Source organism: Enhydra lutris, unplaced genomic scaffold, assembly GCF_002288905.1.
Source record: "Enhydra lutris kenyoni isolate GAN:26980312 unplaced genomic scaffold, ASM228890v2 scaffoldscaffold31, whole genome shotgun sequence".
NCBI lineage: Eukaryota > Metazoa > Chordata > Mammalia > Carnivora > Mustelidae > Enhydra > Enhydra lutris.
Genome location: NW_019154115.1, coordinates 22217467 through 22243410, shown reverse-complemented (window position 1 = coordinate 22243410; position 25944 = coordinate 22217467). Strand labels below are relative to the sequence as shown.

Genomic DNA, 25944 nt, shown 5'->3' with positions numbered 1-25944 from the left:
TCAGTGGGTTAAGCCGCTGCCTTCGGCTCAGGTCATGATCTCAGGGTCCTGGGATTAAGTCCCGCGTCGGGCTCTCTGCTCAGCAGGGAGCCTGCTTCCCTCTCTCTCTCTCTCTCTCTGCCTGCCTCTCTGTCTACTTGTGATCTCTCTCTGTCAAATAAATAAATAAAATCTTTAAAAATAAATAAATAAATAAATAAATAAATAAATAAATAAAATTTGTATTTTTGTTATTACAAAGACTTGCCTTCAGTTTGTCTTCTCATTATTTAACAAATACTTTATCTGACCCTTTATTTTATTTAACATACACATATATAACTCTTTCTATGCTGTCTTACCATGAGCTAAGCACTGTCCTAACTGCTTTATAAATGCTTCTAGTCAATTCTCCTAACCACCCATTTGGTAGGCATTATTGTCTGCATTTTAGAGATAAGGAAATTGGGACACCAAGAGGTTAAATAAACTTGCCTGAAGTGACGATGTTAGTAAGTAGTAAAGATAAGAACCAAGAAATTCTTGCTGCAGAATTTATGCTCTTAATGACTATGTTATTTGTAGAATTTTTTGTTACACGTGTGTAATTTTTACATTGTCAAATATATCTATCTTTCCTTTTATGACTTCTGAAAACCCCCTTAGAAAGAGAGAACTAGGGGCGCCTGGGTGGCTCAGTGGGTTGAGCCGCTGCCTTCGGCTCAGGTCATGATCTCAGGGTCCTGGGATCGAGTCCCGCATTGGGCTCTCTGCTCAGCGGGGAGCCTGCTTCCCTCTCTCTCTCTCTCTCTGCCTGCCTCTCCGTCTACTTGTGATCTCTCTCTGTCAAATAAATAAATAAAATCTTTAAAAAAAAAAAAAAAAGAATTATTTATAAATACTTGAGAATGGGGCACCTGGGTGGCTCAGTGGGTTAAAGCCTCTCCCTTCGGTTCAGGTCATGATCCCAGGGTCCTGGGATCGAGCCCCGCTGTGGGCTCAGCAGGGAGCCTGCTTTCCCCTCTTTCTCTGCCTGCCTCTCTGCATACTTGTGATCCCTGTCTGTGAAATAAATAAATAAAATCTTAAAAAAAAATTGAGAATTATTTTAAAAACTCATCCATGTTTTACAAGAAGTTCATGATTTCAAGTTTTATGTTTGGACCTTCAATTAAACTAGTATTTGTTTAAGAAGTGACACAAGAAATCTGGTTTTATCTTTTTCCTACATGGGTAGCCAGTTGTCCTAACATAATTTATTAAATATTCTTTCTTTCCATTGATTTAAAATGGCATTTTAATTCATATTCTAAATCCTCATAACCATTTGAATCTATTTCCAGACTCTATTATCTTTATTAATGTTATTTCTTCTCTAATTCCATACTCCTAGTAATTATTATTTCATACTATATCTAATGTTTGTTAAATAGAATTTGTCTCATTTTCCTTTTCAATTTTATCCTGGCTATTCTCTAATGTTAATTTCCCCAGAAAAACCCAAGTATCAGTTTGCCAACGTAATGAGTGTATCAAGAAAGAGGGAATGCATTTCTGAGTATTAATAACAACAGTAGCACTTAAGGTTTGTTTAGTACAAGCCTCCACTTACCAAGGAAAAATTCAGACACAGTAGCTAAGAAAATTGGCCAGGCCCATAGTATTACTCAGAAGTACCATGGGTCTCCCAAATCTTAATACCAGATTCTTTGTATGGTTGGAAACCAGAGACAAAGATGATACTGTAAAGCAACAATCAGAGACAGAGGACTAAACTTCTTCTGGTCCAGCTTCTTTTATTCTCTTCCAGTGTTTCTCGTCTTAAAAAGGTAGGAAAAAACATTGTGCCTAAGCACCCAGTTCACAGAGTCAGAACCCTGAAGTGTAGAAAAGGTAAGGCAAAGGAATAGATGGACAGTTCTAAGAGAAACCAAAGTACTGACATAGTCATAACAACCATGAAGCATAATTTCATAGTTGCTTAGTTTCTGAAACACTGGAATTCCAGAAAATGACTACTGCTTTTGTATAGTATGGTAATATACTTTTTGCCTAAAAAATAAAAAATTTAAAAGACACAACCATGACCAGGTCCCACCTCTTTTACCTTTTAGGCCTACCTCTCTTTTAGAAAAATTCTTGAAATGTGCACAGGATTATAGTCTCTTGTATCTATTCCTTGTTTCCTGTCAGAATTAAACTTGATTTTTCTAAGTTCTTTCAGGATCCTTTTACCTGAATGCTGCTTTCTTCATCTTCCCGGGGTGACTGGGCAGGCATGACTTCTACATCTGAATTATCAGATGAGGTATTACGCTTTCTCTTCTTACCCACCACAGGAGTGATGGTGCTAAAAAGGAAAAACCAAATTCATTTGCAGTGAGGGTCAAATTCATTTAGGAGAAGAAAAATATAATTAATCTAAACCATCATATATGAAACTTCCTAACAGAAGTGTCTAGCTCTTCAATCAGTAGGACACATGGCTATGGAATAAGGTGTTTGAAAAATAGAAGATATTTGGGTTCCTAAGCGACTGGCTGGCCTTTACACCAGATGTGACTAATCCTTTCTACTACTATACTCACAAATACCTGAAGGAAAGTGGCGTAAGACAAGAACTGGCCCAAGAACTGCAAGGCCTCACTTTAGTTCCAGTTCTGTCATTAGCTGGACATTAGGTTCCTTATTTGTAATATAAACACTGATGAAAATACCCAGCCTGACAATTGTTGAGGATTAACTAAGACCAGCGATATGAAATTTTTTTTAAGCTAAAAAATCCTCTCCAATTATAAACCATTATTATAATTCCACCACAAAGCCTGAAGAATCCTAAGGGGTAGAAGCCAGGGAAAAAGGAGAGAAGCTACAAAACATGGAAGGGAAAGAGAAGACGATTGTGATAAGCCCTTGTTCTGCCGACACTCCTTTAGGCTGACAATGGTTGCTAAAATCTCTAGTTCATAGATGAGATTCAAGAACAGGGCAGCTATACCTAGTAGGTATAGGATAGTGAGAAATCTCTTCCACACTACAGTGATACAAAACCACAGAGACATATAAAAACAGTCAACTTTTAATCCTAACCCCCAACTCAACAATTAGTTATCTTTCCTGTGCCTTGTTGCTTCTCTTTCAAAATATGCTAATTTGCACATTTCTGTTTAACAAATCATATAAGCATTGAGACAAAGAAAAGAAAGGCCTTTCTATCTTGTCACAGACAGATCACTTTGAACTATGTGTATAGCTGCTAAATACAAGCAGATCCTAGGGTTGCCTGGGTGGCACAGCCAGTTTAGTGTCTGACTCTTGGTTTCGATTCAGGTCCTGATCTTAGGGTCATGAGATCAAGCCCGTTATCACTCTCTGCACCGAGCACAGAGTTTGCTTGAGACTCTCTCTCTCTCTGTGTCTCTCTCCTACTCTCACTCTCAAATAAATAAATCTTAAAAAAAAAATACAAGTAGTTCCTCTAATACTGATTTATTTTTTTAAGTTTTACTTTCCTAAGTAATCTCTACACCCAATGTGGGGCTCAAACTTACAACCCTGAGATCAAGAGTCACATGCTCTATTGACTCAGCCAGCCAGGCACCCCTCACTACTAATTTAAAAACAAGTGCACTGCCCTCAAATGTCCCAACCAATTAGCAAAGGGTTGTACTCACTTTAGCTTACTCTTGCCCTTAGTTTTAGAGGTACCAGATGTTTTGCTCTTCTTTGGCTTTTCTTCCTTGAGCCTCTCCCCACTGCTCTTTTTCCTGCGTTTCTTCTCACCTTCTTCCTCAGGCCGAACACTGGGCAATTCATCCTCATTTAGGACCCGAGGTATATTCTGCTCACCCCGGGCACGGGCCCTAGCAATAGCTTCTGCTACAATCCGATTGGCTTTCTCTTGCTTCTTCTGGTGCTCCAGCCTGCGATTTTCTTCCATTCCTATCTTGCCCCCAGTATGAGGAGCAGAGCTTGCTGGTGAAGACAAAGCTGCCACTTCACTGGCACTTAGAACTTTAACTACGGAGAGCCCAGAAGAGGCCCCTTGGGAAGAGCCAGCCTACAGAAATAAAGACACTGAAATTTCAATATGCTTGTAGCTAAATGGCCTAAATAAAACCTAGCTCTAAAGCAGATAGGATAGAAACTTTCCATCTCTAATTCCTCAAGAATCAGATTCGGAACAATTCTTACTGAACTTGGACACATTAGGGGGAAAAAAAGTGTTTTGTTCTGGTGTGGGTTTTTTGTTTTTGTTTTTGTTTTTTTTTTTAAGTTGAAAGGGGATAAGAAAAGGCAAGAATTGTGCCAAAGCAAACTTCAATATCCTTTATCATGCTCCTAGTGTCAATACACATCTCCATTATTCTATGACCAATCCTGATCTCTAGGCCAAAAGTAAATAAAATCAAATTCTACTCTTGGTGTACCTTTATCCCAGTAGGGGGCCCGGGGGGGGGGGGGGCGTTGGAGGAGTGATAATCACTTGACCTCTTTAGGACAACTTCTTTATCTTCCAAATGAGAATACTGCCAATCACTTCTACTCCACAACAATATCAGGAAAAAGATTGTAAATGAATCGGCTCGAAGACAAATATTAGATAAATCACCTCTTATCCCAAACCTCACAGTGACCCTCAAATCTCTTCATATAATTAACCAAAGTTTCCACAGAAAAAGAAATAAAAGCCTGCATTTCAGTTCCAAGGCATGACTCCAAGGACCCCACACTCAACAATGAGTGGTTGCTGAAGGGGACAACAGGGAGCTACCTGTGGAGGTCTCACCTGTGGCTGCAGCACGACCTTGAGTGGTACTGAAAGTCTTTGTCCTGGGCTTTGTCCTGGCCCCATTATCTGAGCCTGCTGCACAGAGGAGAGAGTCACAGGCTGGGTTGAGGGTGGCTGCGGCTGTGGCTGTGATGCTGGCGGCTGTGGTACAATCTGGATTTTCTGCTGTGGCTGTTGCACCTGCAGCTGGATAGTTACTACTTTGGCGGGCTGCCCCTGAGCATTCTTGGCTTGGGTCAGGGCTGCCAGCTGGTTGCCCTGTAACACTATCTTGCCTGGTAGACTCCCTAGAACGACATGCCGGTGTCCTTGGGGACCTCCAGACTGTGGCTGCTGGAGGACCAGGGTGATGCGTTTTGATTCACCCTAGAGTGAAGAAAGGAAATTGCAAGAGGTGCAACATTAAAGAATGATATACTCTTAAGTATTTACACCAGTTTTCCTCATCCTAGAACCATCAAAACTGAGAGTCAGAAGACACAGTACAATTTATTTTTTTCGTCCTCCTATCTGTCCTGATCGAGTTTTCTCTGTAATACCTCTGCCCAGTGGGTATCAGGCCTATTTTTCACAAACTCCTGATGGAAGGCTATCTTCTAAGGTAGTCATTCCATTTTCTGGCAGTCTATTAGAACAAAAGCCTTTATAATCCACCTCCTCATAGCTTCTTTCCACTGGTCCTACTTATTTTAATACCATCCCCTCCCCCACAACCTCTTTTGGCCCTTTATTCAGAGGCTAGAACCTCTACTCTCTTACAATAGAAACTAGCCTTTTCACTGGATAAAGGAGGACAATCTCAGTAATAAGAACAGGCAAAATATACACATAGCCTCTGTAAGTCTTGCAAATATAAATAAATAATGACTGTTCCCATAGCATCCAGTATTTCTCATAAAACTTTGTATCATACAGTATTGTGAGTTCTTGTTTATTGTCTGCCTTCCTGGCAGATCGTGAGCTCTGTAAGGACAGGGACTGTGTCTGTCTTGTTCAAGACCAGCTAGGCACAGTGTAAACATGTAATAAGAGCTCAAAAAAATATGTCAACATTAACTGCTTCCACCTGGTAAGTAGCAAGTACGTGGCTGTCAATGCTAACTGATTTTTTAAAGAAGCATAGGTAGAATTTAAACAGGATTTCCTAGAGATAGGTCTCATGTGCTCTCTTCTCACAGTTGCTGGGCCCTCTACTAAACCAAAATTCACCTCCCCCTTTCACTCAAGTCACCTGAGTAGGTGTAGAGGTCAGTGTAACTGCAGGCTTCAGTGGGGGCCCTGTGGCCCCAGGGTTTCCAGCAGGAGCTGAACCCTTAACTGGTTGTAGGACCAGCTGCTTTACTGGTCGGCTGGGCTGGACAATGCGCTGAACAGCAGCCTGGTTCCCAGGGACCTTGGCGGCCAACACTGTATTACCAGAGACAATGGAAACACCTGGTCGAAGGGGAGTGCCGGTTAGCACTTTGGTAAAAGTAACTTTTCCACCATTGGCTGTGCCAGCCACCAGGGGCTGAGCTGTGCTGGTGATACCTTGGGCCTGAATTTGTGCCACGTGGGCACCAGTGACTGAGGAGCTTGGTGGGGCCTTAAGGATAACAATCTTAGGGGCTGACTGAGGCGGTTGCCCTCCAGTACTATTGGAGGAGACAGCTGTGGCAGAGACACCCATGAAAGGATTCCCTTGGCTCAGGATCTCCTGGCTCTTGGAGACCTGCAAAAGTCCTGATGTTGGCGTCGGTGTCTGTAAGACAGGTTGGGCTGGCTGCTCCTGGCTGACGGGCTGAGTGGTATAATCATGCAAAGTTAAAGATTCTGGAGCTGGAGCTGTCGATTCTTTGGGAAGTTCTGTGGGGGCTGTCTCATCTGGTGGGGAGACCAGGTCACTTGCTGATGAATTCCCCACATCACCACCTCCACCATCCTGGTTCATCTGATCCAAGGAGTCCAGAGAGCTTGGTAGTCCAAGGGCTTCCTCAATGGGGTCTTGTGTAACCTGGTTGAAGCTGTCATCAGTCAGAGAGTCCAGGCCAAATAAATTTGGGTCATCAAACAAATCCATGATGGGGTCTGCCATCTTGGGAAAGCAATGGAGGGTACTTCACCAAGGTCTAGGGAGGGAAGGGGAGGGGGGGTACTGGCTCTCCCCTCCCCTCCCCTATTAAGAAAAAAATGTACACAATGGAAGAGGACTACTCTTCAGGTAAAGAGGCAAGAAACAAGTGCATGTCAGATTGTCCTGACCTTCATGGAGCAAGATGGCTAGGTCTTCAGAGGAAGATGGTGAAACTCCTGTTGTGAGAAGACAAATGGAAAATAAGCAAAATTGGTGACCTCAAGGAAAACTTCTCCTTCTTAGGTACTACCTTAATATCAAATGGCATCAAAATAATAAGAGAAAACGGAAGTGCGAGGTAATCTGAGGACAGAGACACAGCAGAAAGAACACCCACATTTTTGCTTCAACCTAAAACTATAAAAGAAATAAACCAAACTCCTTTTTGGGCTCTTACACCTACACACTTTGAAGTTTCTGTCTGTCAAGATTTCTTGGCTGTCTCTGTCCATTTCTTTCTACAATTATCATTCTCAGGTAGATATCAGGGAGTTTAACATTCACTCACTTTATTTCAGGTTAAGTTGACAAAATTTAACAATGTACCAGTAGCACTGCAATGACTGTAGATAAAGGTTTCTGGAATATACTGCATTTCATAAATTTCCCTTGTATTTTAGATGCTTTCACTTACTACTGGCAAAAATAACCACTTTTAATCAAACTCACAGTACAACCTTGCTACACTTTTTCTTTTTTTAAAGATTTTATTGATTTATTTGAGAGACAGAGCAGGAGAACATGAGAGATTGAATGAGGGGAGGTGCAGAGGGAGAAGCAGACTCCAGGTGGAGTAGGGAGCCGGATGTAGGACTCCATTCCAGAACTCTGGGATCAAGACCTGAGCCGAAGGCAGAATGCTTAACAGACTGAGCCACCCAAGTGCCCAATCTTGCTACATTTTCAGTGTGATTTTACCCAGAAGTTTCCCAAAGTTTATTCTAGCTAACATATCAATCTATACATACTATTTCTGTTAACTCCCATCCCCCTTTCTCATATTTGAGATCAAAAACTTCCTTTGCAAGAAATTCAAAGAACTGTACATTTTAGGGGCACCTGGGTAGCTCAGTCGGTTAACCATTTGCCTTGGGATCAGGGCATGATCCCGGGGTCCTGGGACTGAGCCCCACATTGGGCTCCCTGCTCTGTGGGAAGCCTGCTTCTCCCTTTCACTCCCCTTGCTTGTATTCCCTTTCTCACTATCTCTGTCAAATAAATAAATAAAATCTTAAAAAAAAAAAAAGACTTGTACATTTTAGTTCCACTTATATTTCCAACTTTTTCTCTCATCATTTCCTATATATAACCTACATTCCAGGCCAACTAGACTATACAGTTCCCCTAATGTGATTCCTATCTGCATGACTTTGTCTATTATGCTGTAGCTTCTGCTTAGAACGTACCCTCCCCCACTCCCAAGCATCTCTCCCAGCTGAAATCTTTCCTACCCTTTCAAAGGTCTTCCTTTTATTCCAAAAGGTGAGCTCTGAAACTCTGCCCCTTTCGCAGCAAAGCAATTTGTGATGACTATGTCCTTTCACCTTCCTTAAAATACTCACAGTGTTGTCTGCACCTTATTTAAAACACTTATACTTAATATTTTCCTAAAATGACCGGTCTCATGTCCATATTCTCTGAAGGCCCAAATGGATCCTTTGTGCAAATTATAAAAAGCTGCCTGCTCCTTAAGATGCTTGTCTGCCATCTGCTGGAAAGCTGCCATACTAAACATATTATCAATGATGATAATGAATATGTGCAATGCACACTCTGCACAACCCTGCATGGTGGTCCAGCTGCTCTTTCCCCAAGAGACAGAAAGTTCCTGGATGGTAGGAACCATATCTTAGTTATGTGTGGATCCCTAAAGAACCAGGAGGATATCACACACACAGGAGATACCCCAAAAAATACTTAATGAATTAATATATTTGGATGCAGTATATGGAATGAACCATTTCAGACCTTTTAAAAACTAAATGGTATCCCTGATTTTAAGATGAGACAGTAACTTCCCATCTTGAAAACCTGTCCTACAAATAACTGAAAACATGTTTACGAAATCTACATCTGAAGATGTAAGTTCGTGAAAATGTTGGAAAAAGGAAAAACTAAAACAAGGAATTAGGAGTACACCACCATATAACTAAACTATATGAAAATATGAAAGTTCTCTGTACATGATGTCTATACTTGACCATTCAGGAAAGCCTTGCTTAATAAGACCTTTTCTCTTAACTTTTAGAAGACACAGGAAGACATTTGTCAGTGACAGAACATAGACTTTACTGAAGACTTTTCCATAAAACCCACAAACTACTTTTTCCCTTCCTCAACTTATCCCAGGTACCCTTATAAAACAATAAAATGTGGGTAAATAGCCCAGAAACTCAGATTTAAAGAGAACAGACTGATCAGTAGTTGGCACAACAAAATTACAAAGTACACGTGGTCGCTCTACCAATATTAAACAACATCTTCCTTGCTTTGGTAAGTACATCCTTCACATTTCCCCCAGAATCCCTATCACTTCCCACTTTTGGCCAAACTATTCCACCAGCTCATTCCAGCTTCTCCTAACACTTGCCCCAAAGTTGCTCCAAATGACAATGAGAAAAGTTTTATGTATTTCTTGATTCAACAAAAATCTACTCAATAATTTTATGAATTTCCTCAACACTACCATCAGCTTTTTTCTAGCTACGCCCTACTTGGCTACTTATTATCTTTCATCTCCTGTTCACTACCACAGAAGTTACATTAAACAGATCTAATTAGGTGTCATACAAAAACTACAATAAATGTTTCCACTAACTAAAAGTTTATGCTGACTAATAGTTTATAACCTGTCTCTTCTTCCATGAGGCAGGAAGGATTTTCTCCTTTCCACTATTCCTTGCTATTTATTCCTTTCCTCCATAGCAGCCTGATCTCAGACTAAAATCTCACTTCTTTCATGGAAGAAACAAGGCTAACAGTTTCTGAAATATTTCCTTACCCTCAATACAACTCAAGAGTAAGTTTTTAGGGGACCTGAGTGGCTCAGTCGTTAAGCATCTGCCTTCGGCTCAGGTCATGATCCCAGGGTCCTGGGTTTGAGACCCATGTCAGGCTCCCTGCTCAGCAGGAAGCCTGCTTCTCCCTCTCCCATTCCCCCTGTTAGTGTTCCTTCTCTTGCTGTCTCTCTCTCTCTCTGTCAAATAAATAAATAAAATCTTTTAAAAAGAGAGAGAGAGAGTTAAGTTTTTAAAGGTCAATCAATGCATTTATCATTTGTCTCCCCTCCCAATTTTTGGGCCAAATTTCTACTTCCCCAGTTCAGTCTGGACCTCATAATTTAAAAACATCACCAGTGATTTAATGCCACACCACCATGTTTCACCACTTCTCAGTCCCCTCACATCGACTCACCTCTACTGATCTAATTCATTTTGTACATATTTTTTAATCCTAGTCTCCTGATTCTTTTCTAACTTCCATGTTTAAGTTGTCTTTGACTCTCAAAGATGAAACCTTCTTCCATCTTGCCTCTAACTTTCTTCAACTCTCCTTCCATTCCTACTTTGTGGGTCATCCTGGCTATATCTACATCTGGCCTATTCTACCAAGCTCATCTATCCCATGAATTATCTTTCCATGGTTCAAATGCTGGTGGCAACAATAAACAGATGTTAAATGGCTTCTTTCATATTGAGAATGAAAAGCCAGTCATGGCCTACCATTGCCCCAAAAAGAAATACACATAAATGCTCAAAAGGAAAGACAGAGTTTGAGAATTACACATATTCACTTTCCATAATTTTAAACTCATGACAGAAACCTTAGGGGAGTTGGGCAGAAGTGAAACATACCAGCCGGTTAAGGTTAGAATCCAAGGCCACCTATCTATAATCTCCGTGTAACAAGCCAGTTAATGTTAAACAATTTATGTTAACAGCCTTTCATCTCACCTTCTTTTAAAGGGAGAAGTATTCCTTCTCCATGAAGTATAAACTGATGTTCTGTAGATTTACCTTTGATATATTTCCTTTTTTTTTTAAAAGGAATCTGTAAAATCCCAACTCTCCTATTTTTATTTTACCAGTCTCCTTTCCCTTGCCCATTTCAATAACAATATGTCTGTCTTGATCATAAAGGACTTCGTTTTCATTCTACTCTATACTTTCCATTGCAATCTCCCCATACCTTTCAACAAAGTAGTGATTCTCAACCAGGGGATGAAAAATATGTGTAGTTTTAAAGTGCATACTCAATGTCATAATTTTATATTTATCAAATGGAAAAGGAAGAAGACATCTCACTGTTTCAGGTATTTATAGTCAATAAAACTAAACAAAATCTTCCTGGCCAGTGAGGATCTATAAAACACAACTGGGGGCAAGGAGTGGAGAAGCATGCCTGGTTTTGAAAGGTTATCAAGAACTCTATGGAAGGATAACATTTCTTACGGTCTCTCAAAAGGGAGTTTATCATAGTTTATTGTTTATGATGGATAAGAAACACTGCAACAGAGATTAGTCCAGCTGTCCAATAAATGAAATTATATAAACTGAACTACAGACATCCATTTTCCAGACTTCTCTGTACTGTTCACCCTCTTAGAAGATAATGAACTAAGGCCATATTGACAAATACTTTTTTTTTTTTGTAATAGGCACTTCCAGAAAATACCACCCATGCCCACTTAACCTCTAACTGCTCAAAGATTCAGAAAACAACAAACTATTTTACTTCAAAGTATGAATCTTGTTATTGGAAACTGTATCCTTTCACGAGGCTCAGCTGAAGACAGACATAAACACATGTTATTGAAACACAAGATGGTCAGAAGCAGCTTAATCTAAATGAGAAATCCCTTGAAAATAAAATAATCAGAAGGCCTAAAATGAAAATGACTAACATAATTTTTAAAAAGAAGAATTTAAAAACTGTACCACGGAGACATCTGTAAGACCCAAAGAGCCTCAAATCTTATAAAGAAATAGGAAATAAACACCCAAGGTGAATGTAATCACAATTTAGGGTCAGCAAGGGATCAGGATGGAAGGACACAGAGCATAAGAAATGGAGCTATTAACTTGGAGCCACTCAGATTTCCTCAATAAGATCAAGATCCTAGGCCATTTTCTCTATCTTCACCATTCTTACTTCCAAATGTGTGGCTACTGTTTTTGTTTTCCCAATTACTGAAGGAAAAAGCACTCACACCTCAATCAGGGGTATGGACATTTGGGGGCAAACATGGCTGGTAAAGTGAGCCTTTCTGAATAAGAGAAAAAGTAAAAAGCAACTATGAAAGCTAAAACCATGTACGTATATTCAGGGAACCAACGGGAAACTACAGAAATTATATACTCATACGAAAGAAGAGAAGGGGAAAGGTAAGGAAGTGAGGGGTTGGCTGAGAGGGAAACGCTACAGGGGGTGGGGGTGGCGGGGACCCGGGTACATTACCTGCTCATACTGCCGGGGTTGTTGCCAGTAAGGCCCATACAGCAGAGGGGGTTGATTTCAGGCAACTGGCGCCCCCAAAATAGAAATATGGTACATGCACTTGACGGAGGGAGCTAGCGGGGTGCCCTCCTGGGTGGGGATGGCCAAGACGGGAAGATGCGGGGGGTGGGGGGGTGTGGATGCCCGGGTGGGAGCAATGTTAGGGCGGAAGCTACAGGCTGGAAGGCCCGACAAAAACCTGAAGGAGAAAAGGAGCTGTGCCTCAACACAGCGGGCTAAGAGAGATGCCTTTACCTGCAGCGGCCGTGGGGGGCCGGTTCGCCCCTCTCGCTGTCTCTCCAGCACCAGTTCCCCCCACCTCCTGCGCAACCTAACTTCATGCTCCCGCCCGCCCCGCGTCTTCATTGGCTAAACTCTACTGCCACTCACCACAGGCGCAAGAACGCAAAACAGCGCAAAGGGCGGGACCAGAAAAAGCTTTCCCCCTCCCCCGCCACCGCGGGTTAGGTTGAGAGCGCACGGAGAGGCCTATCCGGTTTCTAGGGCCGAGGCGAAGCCTGCAGCTTGCTTGAAAAAAAGGGGGCCTGGCTAGAGGCACACTCTCCTGCTGCGGGAAACTAGTCCTGGGGATTAAATTCCCTACCACCTACACTGTATTCTGCACACTGAACAGCGTAAACGCGGGAGGGAAGGTTCCACACTATGCCAACTCTGCCTCCCAATGAATCCCCTACCTTCTAGCAGCCCTGTCTATCCCTTCTCCTGTGGTAACTATACCAGATCCCACTCCCCATTAAAAGGGGGCAAATCTTCCATCATGGGAATGAGTCAGCCCAGATGCTGTTACATGGTTTCTGCCACAACCATAATGCTGGTTTGTATCTTTGATACTCCAACCTTTGGGTTGCTGTATCACTTTCCAGAAAGTAATTCCAGGTGCCCTCTAGCAATTCCCAGACCCCTCCCCTCCAAAACACACATTCAGTCCTCATCCCTAAACCTGATCTCTCTCTCACCCTCACATCACTTCTCTTGAAACTCAGTCTTCTGACATACTGGCCAGTATTCACTTTGCAATGCCACTTGAGACCACTCTAATTCCCAACGAAACTAGTCAACCCCAGAATGATGGTACCCAAGCTTAAATCCCTCAAAGTAAACAAGTGCTAAAATCAGCTGCTTACCTCCTGACCCAACTAGTTTCCTCTGAAATGTAACCAGCCTCAACACTGAAATCCTGTTTTCTGTACTCTAGGACAAAACTGAGGAAGGTCAACTTGACCTTAGCTCTCCTATTTTTACAGATCTTAGCATTACCACTATTATTAGGAAGACCAATACCACTCCTTGAAACAACAATACCATTCACTCAGACTCAAAACCTCAAAGGCATCTACGAAACCTTCACCTGTATCCACCATCCAATCATTTGCCAAGTCCCACGGACTCTCTCAAAATATGTCAGAAACAGATTTTGGAACTGGCAAGGACTTTGGTAATCATATCAAGTCAAACCTCTCGTACAGTGAGAAAACTGAGGCTTAGAGAGATGCGTGATTCAACTATGAAACTAAGATGAAAGTAAGGAGTAATATATCTAACTCTCTTATTTCTGCTGCCACCTCTTTATGCAGTTACTTATGTTAAAAAAAGAAACCTCATAACTGATCCCTTCCCCTACGAATCCATCCTGCTACCAGATTAATTTCCTAAAACACAGTTAAGTTCAAATTAGTCTCCTTAAAAACTTTCAAAGGTTCCCGGTTACTTAAGATATAAATCAAGACTACATCTTGCATTTCCAGTCTTATTTCCCACTATCCTTATACATATACACTTATACACTAGCCAAAACACACACAAAAAAACGCAACTTCCTATTGTCCTATATTTTTCTTATAGCCTAGCTAATGCTACTGTCTTCAAAGTATACTCCATCCTTATTTCATTTCTTTGCCTCAACAAAATCTTATTTATCTCCTAAGATCTGTATCAAATGCTTTTTCACTGTGTCTACATTTATTGAGATTATAATACACTAACTAATGTGGAAATATTAGAGAACCAAAGGTGAATAAGACATAATCTCTACCCTCAAAGAACTCACAACAGGTAGGAGTATATTTGGGTATATATGTGGGTAGGGGTTGGAAAATAGGGATTATGACAACAGTGACAAATATAAACAATCATAATACAAGATGATAAGTGCAATGAAATATGCAGGAGGCTCTTACAGGAATACAGATGAAAGGGATTAACTTAGAAGGAAAAAGTTATCAAGAAAGTCATTTCTTGGGCTCCTGGGTGGCTCAGTTGGTTAAGCAACTGCCTTCGGCTCAGGTCATGATCCCAGGGTCCTGGCATCAAGCCCCGCATCAGGCTCCCTGCTCCACGGGGAGCCTGCTTCTCCCTCTCCCTCTGCCTACAGCTCCCACTGCTTGTGTGCTCTGTCAAATAGACAAAGAAAATCTTTAAAAAAAAAAAAAAGGAAAAAAAAAGAATGTCATTTCTTAAAAGATGAGGAGGAGTTAACTAAGGAAGGTAAAGTGGGCTACAAGAAAGGAGTATTCAGGCAGTAGGGATAATAAGCGCAAAATCAAAAAAACAGCAACAGCAGATAGCACGAGACATGTCGAGGAAACTCTAAGGAACTCTGTAGTTCAGTCTCGCCAAAGTATAAATCAGGAAAAGAAACTGGATGAGGTTGAAAGGATAAGTTAAGGCCAGACCCTTCAAGGAACCATGCTAAACTATTTTCTGATAGGTGGATGAGAAGCCACTGAAACACAGAATGACATGATCAGAACTGTGTTTTGGTTAGCAAACTCTGGCTACTGAATAGAGAATACATTTGGGAAATTAAGGGTCAGAGGACACAAGCAGTTAGGAGGCTGCTGTGGTAGTCCAGAAAAAAGCTGTACGGTAGAAATTTGATTTTTTTCCGCCCTGCTCAGCAACAAAAGCCCCTTTCCTACACTGGGAGAATAGCTCAGGGTAGAAGTCTCAATGGAAGGCTAGATCTTACCTCCCACTACAGGCTGTTAGAGGAGATGGGAAATCAGAGTGGGGACTGCAGGGAGGGGTCCCACTTCCTCTTCCTGGCAAAGACAAAGTACACACATGACCTAGACTAGCTTAAGTGGACAGTCCTTCAGAGAAATTTGACTTTGTAGAGGTAATACAAAAACCCAGAACCAACCAGTTAAACAACACTCAGCAGTGACAGACCCTTGAGTTCTACTACAGCACCCTAAAAACACTATTCAGTGGTATGACCTTGGCCATGTTCTCTGTTTCTAACCTCCCTTTAGTTTCAGATCATTTTCTAAACCAGACTGTCTAGCATTCATATCGATTTTGTGAGCCACAGAATATTTTTCCAATAAATCACCTTCCTGCTTAAGTTAGCTAAAAGATGATTTCTGTTGTTTGTAACCAAGAACCCTAATAAGGTGAGTAGTGCCTGAATCACAGCAATGTGAATCAAAAGGTAATGATAAGGAAGGGACAGAGCCAAGTAACACTTCAGGGATAAAAATGCACAGAACCAGGCGCCTGGGTGGCTCAGTCGTTGAGCGTCTGCCTTCGGTTCAGGTCATGATCCCAGAGTCCTAGGATCGAGACCCACATTGGGCTCCCTGCTCAGCGGGAGGCCTGCTTCTCCCTCTCTCGCTCCCCGTTTGTGTTCCTTCTTTCGCTGTGTCTCTCTCTGTTAAATAAATAAAAATCTTAAAAAATAAAAATGCACAGAACCTACAGTTTAGAGAGAAAGATGAGTTCAGCCATGTTGCATCCAGTCATGTTGAGTCTGAGTTGCCTAGAGCAGGCTAAGTAGTGATATTTGATAGGAGAATGGATGTATAAATCTAGAAGTTAGCTTGGTGATAATTTAGAATTCTCAGTATCTAAACAGTAGTTTTAACAGAGGAGCTTACCCAGGAGTATGTAGAATAGAGCAAGTATACAAAAAACTGCACCAATACTGTTGGGGAGACAAGACAGAATGTTGGGTTCTGTGAAAGACTAAAGAATCCATGACCATTCCAAACAGAGTAGCTGCTAGTCAGCTCTAGTTAAGTGTTGCCATATGGAAATGCACATCCAAGGTTGAGCGAGAACTTCAGATTTTTCAAATGCCAGAAATAGAGTTTTATGTAAATCTAGGTTTTAAATGTAGACAACTAATTAAAAAAAAATTTTTTTTTAACACTCTGCAGCCTAAACAAAACACTTAGCTGGAAACCCGTGTTGAGATTTTTTTGAGGTAGAGTGAGAAAGTCAAGGAGGAACCCAGGAAAACATCAGGATTTAAGAATCAGGGATGCCTGGCTGGTTCAGTCGAAGAGCATGAGGTTCTTTTTAGGGGGTGGGGAAGAGGGAGAGAAAGAATCTTAAGCAGGCTCCGTATGCAGTGTAGAACCTTACACGGGGCTCAATCTCATGACCCTGAGATCATGACCTAAGTGGAAATCAAACTCAGATGCTTAACTGAGTGAGCCACCCAGGTACCCCAGAGCAAGCAACTCTTGATCTTGGGGTTGTGAATTCAAGCCCCAAGTTGGGGGTAGAGATTACTTAACAAAACAAAAGATTTAAGAATCAGAGTAAGCAGGACACTGGGCTGGCTCAGTCAATACAGCATGCAACTCTTGATGTCAGGGTTGTGAATTCAAGCTCCAAGTTCAGCATGGGACCTACTTAAGGGGGGAGAAGGGGTAAAATAGGTGATGGGGATTAAGGAGTACACTTGCAGTGATGAGCACCAGGTGTTATATGGAACTGTTGAATAACTATATTGTATACCTGAAACTAATACTACACTGTATGCTAACTGACTGGAATTTAAATAAAACTTTAAAAAGGGTGCCTGGGTGGCTCAGTGGGTTAAAGCCTCTGCCTTCAGCTCGGGTCACGGTCCCAGGGTCCTGGGATGGAGCCCCACGTCGGACTCTCTGCTCGGCAGGGAGCCTGCTTCCCTTCCTCTTTCTCTGTCTCTGCCTCTCTGCCTACTTGTGATCTCTGTCAAATAAATGAATAAAATCTTAAAAAAAAAAAAAAAAACAAACCAACTTTTAAAAGTTAGGGGCACCTGGGTGGCTCAGTGGCTTAAGCCTCTGCCTTCAGCTCAGGTCATGGTCTCAGGGTCCTGGGATCGAGCCCCACATCGGGCTCTCTGCTCAGCCGAGAGCCTGCTTCCCTCCCTCTCCCTCTGCCTGCCTCTCTGCCTACTTGTAATCTGTCTGTCAAATAAATAAATAAAATCTTTTTTTAAAAAGTTAAATAAAAAAAGAATCAGAATAAGCTACAACTAAGCAGGCAGAAAAAGAAAACCAGAGAAGCAAACAGTGCAATGTCACAGAAGCAAACAGAGTAGAGAATTGCAGGGGAAAAGAGTGATGAATTCTATCAAACAAAAGCAAAAATCCTTCTAATCCTTACTTTTCATTGTCAAGCCCAAAGTAATCAGTTCCTTTTGAGCTTTCATGGCATTTTGTTAAACACTCTTCTAGGATAAGCATCTTCTATTTTATATTGTAGTTATACTTGTACATGAAGGTATAATGAGCTTTGAAATCAGAGGGATCTGGGTTCAAATTTCCATCCCACCACGTAAATTTACCTTTTTGAGTCTAGTTCATTCTTCTGTACAAAGAAGAATCAAGTTACAGGGCCATTAATGAAGATTAATAAAACACTGAACACAATATTTGGCATGTAAACACTATGTCCTAGGAGATACTCAACAAACGTTGCTGGATAAATCACTGGGGAAAAAATTTGGTTTTGCCAGTGTTTCTACCTACCTAAGAGATGCTAGTCAGCCTTTGAGGGAATCACCAAAATAATTTGTTAATTTCAGAAGGCTAATATCTAGGTACTTGAATGAATGTGCACTCAGGCTCTCTTCCTCTATTTTAAATCTAATCTAAGGCAAACAGGAATAACTGCACTTTAAGATTCGAAAGTCTGAAGACTATGTTCAACTAACTGGCTTCAGTCAGCCTAAACCTGCTATAGATGTATGTTTTAAAGTCATGAATATCCAACGTTGAGTGTTAACAAACCTAAATGAATACTCCCAGGGATCCAAAGAAGGGACACAAAGATCTTAGAAACACCTCTCCCACTCTCAAACACTTTTTTTTGGATTGCTTCCAGGACATCAGGATGACTTTTCTGGTTTTCCTTCTGGCCTCTCTGACCGCTTCTGCTTTACTACTCTTCTCTTCTACCAGTCTTTCATTGTTGGAAGTTCACAAAGGTTTGGTCCTAGGCCCCCTTTAACTCTCACTCTACACTTTTTTTCAAGAATGTCTAATTTACATACATGGCCTCAACTATTAGTATTTCCTTCAACAAATTATCTATACAGTTATATCTCTTGGAAAGAGGTCTACTTGCTTACTCAATGGCTTTTCTTGATAGTGTCTCCAGTCTCCTCAGCAGACCCACCTGTCTAACTCTTCCTCTAACAGACTTATCTTTTTTTAAAAAAAGATTTATTTATTTGAGAGAGAAAGAGAGAAAGCATGCTCATGTGAGTTGGGGAAGAAGTGGAGGGAGTAGACGAGAGAATCTCAAGCAAATTCAGCACTGAGCGCAAGGGCTCGATCTCACCACCTTGAGATCGTGACCTGAAGTGAAAAAAGAGTCTGATGCTTAACCACTGAGCCACCCAGGCATTCCCTCCCTACAGTCTCCTTCATTCCCACCACCACACATACACAAGAAGGGTAATCAATCTCCAGCATCTCCCATTCGGTCACAGATGCAGAGACCAGAAAACTTCTTCCTCATGACCCATATCCATTTTTTTATTTTTTATTTTTATTTTTTTTCCATATCCATTATTTTAAAATCCTACCTTTACCTCTTAAATATCTCTCAAATGCATCCACTCTGTCTCTAGCACGATTCTTGATCAATTTACCATTCTCAATTCCCTGAAGTATTCCAAGTGCCTTCTAACTGGTTCCCCTCCATTCTGCCTATTTACCTCTTATGTACCCTTCAAAGCTCACTTTAACATCATTTCAAAGAAAAGCTTTCCCTGTTGTTCCAACAAAAAACAGCCAAATTTGTTGAGTACACATACATTACATGCCCAGCACTCTTCTAAACAATGAAAATTCATTAACATATTTAATTAAGCCTGAAGCAACTTTTTTTTTTTAAGATTTTATTTATTTATTTGTCAGAGAGAAAGAGCACAGGCAGAGGAAGAGGGAGAAGCAGGCTCCCTGCTGAGCAAGGAGCCCGATGTGGGACTCGATCCCAGGACGCTGGGATCCTGACCTGAGCCGAAGGCAGCTGCTTAACCAACTGAGCCACCCAGGCGTCCCCTGAAGCAACTTTTTTAAGAGAGCAAACTGAGGAAACAGGAAACTGAGGCACCAAGAGATTAAGTAATTTGCCCAATATCCCACAGCTAGTGAAAATTGGTTTCAGATTCAAATTTAGGCTATGTGGCTTCAGAAGTCACATTCTTAAATACCTTATTATATTATGCTTTAGGTTATATGCCCCTATTATAAATTCCCCTGAATATCCACAACTTTTTAGAGCAGAGATTGAATAACTGATTATATAATTAATTATTTGATCCCTCCCATTAGAATATAAGTTCCACAAAGGCAAGAACTGTGTGTGATCTGTTGATTACAATATTCCCTTTGCTTATCAGGTGGGCATTTAATGTACTTTTCTTGAAGGAGTGTATTTTCAACATCCAGCCAAAGGTGTGTGGGAGTGGGGCTGTGGAGAGGTAATGGGGAGGTTTCTGAGCAATAGCAAGGGCTTCTCTCAGACGGTAGAGATAGTAAACAGGCAGAGGCATGTTTTCTACCAGAAACATTCAGGAGAGGCATTATAAAATCCTTTTAGAACCTGGGCTACATGCAATATACATAGACTATTTTCCATAGTGTGATAATTATTGTTAAAAGTAATGAAATTTTAGTGATTTCCTTTAGGCTCAGGACTATAAAGCCTCAGTGGTGGCCAATATAAAGCTGTGGCAAGAGACAAACAGATGACACTACACCCATATGACCCAAAGATAGGGTATGGATTCATTTTCAAGTCAGTCTCATTGTGGACTTTTTTCCAATAAAACTCTGGAGTTTTGGCCTAAGTCTGAAGATAGAAAGTAAGAGCCTCATCTTTAAGGATCACTGCCCTTAGGCCAAATTAACTGGAAAAGTTCTTCTTCACTGGAACATGGTCACCAAGGTGAAAATAATATTCTGGGTTCCAACATATATCCACCTTGTATGATGCCACTTGTGGGTAAGCCAGCGTAAGTAACAATATATGCAAATTCAGGTAACAAAGTCCTGGTCCTCCTTATGGTCCCCCACCACACACACACAGCACTCTTGCATGCCCCATTTTAACTGGGCTAAGTATATGTACATTTGTTCAGCCTAACAGAAAAATATAAATATTTACTTAATTATATATGAGGTATTGTTTCATTGCAACATTTATGTTAAAAAAGTGTATGTGGTGAAGGGAGGAGAAACATTTTAAAGCACTGTTATTATTACACTTGTGCCTCCAGGCACAAAAAATGACCCCAGTGACATGAGACTAATGAAAATTTAAATTTAGTGGACTAGTTTGACTTGCATTGGCTAAAAAATAGTTATTTGCAAGACTGACCAAGTGAATTTCCTCTGCAGAACTTAAAGTATTTCACATAATCTTATCTTCAACTAAGTTAAAGGAAACAAACTATTACTCTTTTTTTTCCTTTTAACAGCGATACAAAGACAAAAATAAATCTTGTATTCTCAAGGTTCTTCAACTGTGAAAGGTACAGCTATAACAGGCTACCAAATGCCTACTTGCCTCTTGTGGTCAAAGACAGTTCTCCCATAGGGGTCAGCACTAAACTTTTCGGTGGGGTAGGCTGGATCATGAATGGGGTTTTGAAGTTGGGACAGACCAGAGTCCTACTCCTGGCTAAGTTACCTAACCTCACTGTCTTATTTTTTCTCTTCTGTAAAATGAAGCTAACATCACACACATTTCTGGGTTACTCTGAAGATTAAAAAATAATGTACAATGTTTGGCACATAGTAGGCAAATGAAAAGCAGTTTATTATTCCCTATCCAGTAATTTCAAAGTGTACCATTAAAAGTCTCTCTCAAAGCAGAATCACTCCTTAGAGACTTGGCTGTGCTGGTCTGTTAAGCAGAATGCTGGGATACTGAAATAGATATAAAAGTTTCACAATTAGAATAGCAGGACTGCTGGGCAGGATGAAAAGACTCTGAGAAAGCAGTACAGCCCTTTAACCTTAAAACCATGGAAAAGACTTCAACTAGACCTAGTGTCTAGGGCAACATACAGGTAATTCAATTAATCATTTTTTGTGTTTGTAGGAATGAAGCCAGTGTCTATCTTACAGTACTCCACTTATTTCACAATGCCTGCTGTGGAACATATAGGTCTCCAACTGACTAGGCTGCCCCTTGATGGTTCACATGGCCAGATCCAACCACCTTGACTCTTGACTCCCATGACTTTCAGGACAGCTGTGAATGGAAGCGACCATTACCAATACATATTTAAGGCCTCATGAAGATGGTGCCCCCCCCACCCCGCCAACAGGAAGTATACCTGAGAAACAGGCAAAAGCACTACATTTTATAAACATTTTATAGAATTGATGTGTAAATAAACAAAGAAATGACTAATGTGCTCCACTCCTTAAACAAGGGGAATAAAGAATAACTAAATACTGCATGGAAGCAATGAAGAAGAAAACACTGAGTAAAGGGTTCATGCTCATGGAACTTGGTAGCCCCTGTTCAAAAATCCAGAAAAATCTTCCCATTCATTTTACTTAGATTGATGTTTTACTGCTGTATATCTGATACCTGTAATAGAAAATGTAGATTATGTTCTATTAAGAAATTCTGTTATGATCTGGGCTCTAAATAGGCAGCTCAATTACTGAAGTCATTGGTTTCTTCTAGAACCAACCAAAATGAAATTCCCATGTTACTAATGGGACAATGTACTACTGAATATGTCCCAAAGGAATAATCCCCAAAGGCATAGTGCATTCCCAAAGTAGGTAGTAGAAGAAAAAATGAAAGCAGGATATTCCAAAGGTTTACTATAATGACCATGAAAGAGAATCTGAGAAACCCGTTAAGACTATAGCTCCCGAATGTCCTTCCTCCCAGATGAAATTAAGAATTCAGTTAATATATAACCTTTCTCAGAAAGATCCTGACATAGGTTTAGGAGAATTACAGACTCTCAAAACAAAAAGGTGTTATTACAGAATTACAAATTACTAGAATATTGGGACATTACCAAAAAGATTATAACTATTACATTATAAGTAGCTGACATACAGGAGAGAAAAAAAGCACAGTCCCATTATTACCCAGTAACTTCAGTAGTATGTCACTTAATTACCTTTTTAAAATGAAATGAACACTGAAGATATCAAATAAAATGAAACCATACACAGTAAATTTCTCCGGAAATATACAGAGGTTTTAAGTCAGGGATGTTTCATTTTTTTTTTTTTTTGAAGACTTATTTATTTATTTCAGAGAGAGAGAGCATGTAGGGGAAGGTGTAGAAGAAAAGAAACCTCAAGCAAATTCCCTCTGAGCAGAAAGCCCAACTTGGGGCTTAATCCCATGACCCATGATTATGACCTGAGCAGAAACCAAGAGTCAGATGTTTAACCAACTGACCCAACCAGGAGCCCCAAGGATGTTTCATTCTTCAATGATAAAACCAATCTTTTCCTAATAATTATGCATAAGAATAAGTAATTTTTAAAATTTTGGTGGTTTTTTTTTTTTGTACTTAGATTATGAGTGAGTCTCCTGTTCTGGAAACTCTTATCAAACAAACTAATGAGATTATACTTGAATAGTCTGAATTTGAAGGGGTTAGAACATTGTCTAGATTCCCTATGCCACTCTACTGTTTGGAATATATTTCAAAATATCCATTCCTGCTGAAGACAAATGTAAAGCAATTATCAATGACAGTCTATTTTCTGTTTATGTCTGCTGGATTTTTTTTTTATTATTATACTGTAACATACATTGGTAGGTAGAAATTAACTGCTTTATTTTTAAAAGCTCCTGCTGCAATCTGAAGACAAGAATTAAGATATTTTAAAATAAGTCTTAAAAAAAAACTGAACGGGATGCCTGGGTGGCTCAGTCGTTAAGCATCTGCCTTTGACTTAGGTCATGATCACGATCCCTCGGTCCTGGGATGAGCCTCACATTGGCTCCCTGCTTAGCCGGAAGTCTGCTTCTCTCTCTCCCACTCACCTGTGTTCCCTCTCTCGATGTGTCTCTGTCAAATAAATAAATAAAATATTAAAAAAAAAACACTAAATAAAAGGCATAGAATTATCAGTCTAAAAAAAAGGATATTTTAAAGTTGACCATTTTCCTTCATGTGACATTAAACAACCAAGAGCATAGTGAAGGATAGAAAGTAATGGATAATAAAGAGGGCAAAAGAAATGTTACCTACAGAACAGCTTCATGAGAAATCTCAGAGACTAACACACTTTGTAGTTTAAACTGAAAACATCCAGTAAACTACAAAGAGGCAGGCTTATTTTGCAACAGAAATACAATGAAAATCTTTTTTTTATATTTATTTATTTGACACAGAGAGACATAGCTAGAGAGGGAAAAGAAGCAGGGGGAGTCAGGTAGAGGGGGAGGGAGAAGCAGGCTTCCCGGCAAGCAGGGAGCCCCATGTGGGGCTCGATCCCAGGACCCTGGGATCATGACCTGAGTGGAAGGCCGATGCTTAATGACTGAGCCACCCAGGCGCCCTTACAATGAAAATCTTACAGGCAATATGAAAGAGTGAGAAAACACAAAAAAGAGCACAATTACAACTTGATACACCTGTACACACAAAACAAAACAAAGGTTAAGGTGGGGAAAGGTTATCCAGGATAAAACTTAGAATGTAATAAATGATCAAATAAACCTTTAGACAACAGTAAACAGTTGTACAACCGCTTTGTTATATAAAAATACACTGTTACTTGAGTACCAGATACCAAAAGAACACATCTTGAAAAGTAGGGTCTCTTTGCTTCTCTTTAAAAGGCCTCAACAAGACAGAAGCAAAAATATCACAATAACAAAACAAAACAAATCAAAACAAAAAGCAAAGTGAACCAAATTGTAACAGAAGTTTGAAAGGAAGACCACCAACTTTGTGAGAAAAAGAATGAAAAATTAATCAAAGAAGAGACATAAAAAGTTAAACCAAATAGAATATGAAATGACACTGTATCAATGAATCGACTGCTAAGAGTAAAACAGTAAATACTAGGTTGGTCACAGTAGTGCAAGGTAGGTCGTGCAAAGACCTGCAGATCAGGGACTTGCCCAAATGCAACTCCAGAAGTGGAGTGACTTTTAGGGGTAAGGATGAGGGGCCAGAAAATATGTTTCTTGTTTATCCCCCAGATGTCAGGCTCAATGTAGGCTCAGAAGACAACTCTTGGAGGGCAGTGGACAAACAGTATCTTCAAAACATTAACATTCATCTCAATGCTCTAAAAATGTTACAGTCCTTCCACAGATGACAATATCAAATCTCATTCTTTCAGTAAGCAAGTACCGTTCTTGGCACCCATAAATTAATCTTATGTGGTAGTTTAGCTTTAAAAAAAAACTTCATCCTTTTCAAAGGAAATGGGTACAATGGTTTCTTTTAAAGACTGATTCCCCCTCACAGTCCTACCTTACCTACGGGAAACTCTATGTTACCTATCAGACCCTCCATATAAAATGTCATATTTTTTTCCTCTTATAACTAAAACTCTGCAGTAGTGGTGACCACAATGCCAAGATTCTTCCACCCCATCACCTGGTGGTACTGCAGAGAAGGCTGTCCCAGAAAATACAAGATCTGTCTTTCCTGGTGATTTACACCACTTCAATAGATTTCTATCTATTTCTATCATTTTCTACCCATGTCTAAATAAGTGGATTTTGTCAATTTGAGAGCTGATAAATGAAAAGGCGAGATTTACATGATACATCAAACACGGGGAAGGCATGAACTGTGCAAGTACCCATACACTGCTCCATCAATTCCCGGATCCCAATCCATTACTCCTTTGCTCCTGTAGCTTTAGACCTTTTGCCAGGCCTGTCTCTTCACACACACCTACCCTCTCTTTGGCCAATGTCCTTCATCATGCCTTGCAGACCCACTGGCACGCCACTCTTGCAACCCAGGTCTTCTTAAATAGAAAATGTTTTCTTTATAACTCTCTTTTAAGAGGTGGGATAAGTCCAAAGTACCACAATTTGTTCTAAAGTCTGGTGAGCACTACAAAAGAAATTCCTAAACAGAAGACATTATCTAATTAACTAACAGAGGGCCATATTCAAATCCCAAACTCACCGACTAGCACCTGAACTGTCCCACACCCCACAGGACCTCAGCCGTCTCTAAGGATAACCCAGTCAGAGAATCCCTGACTGAACTGACAGGCTCAGAACAACACGATGAGTAAATAATTTGTGGATGCTGGTGGAAGAGTAGGATGCAGTAGACACTGAAAACGCAGCT

At 40.5% G+C, this 25944-nt stretch overlaps 1 protein-coding gene across 3 annotated transcripts in view; it reads right to left on the bottom strand.

Annotated features, from left to right (window-relative positions):
- Positions 1–25944, bottom strand: part of LOC111153161 (chromodomain helicase DNA binding protein 8) — a 62099-nt gene that overhangs the window by 35131 nt on the left and 1024 nt on the right. For all 3 annotated transcript variants that reach the window (XM_022511972.1, XM_022511974.1, XM_022511973.1), the window contains exons 2-5: positions 6003–7060; positions 4769–5137; positions 3654–4039; positions 2215–2329 (exon numbers count right to left, since the gene is read on the bottom strand). In XM_022511972.1, coding sequence (XP_022367680.1) covers positions 2215–2329; positions 3654–4039; positions 4769–5137; positions 6003–6845 — 1713 coding nt within the window. In that variant the 5' untranslated portion in view covers positions 6846–7060. The remainder of the gene's footprint in view (positions 1–2214; positions 2330–3653; positions 4040–4768; positions 5138–6002; positions 7061–25944) is intronic.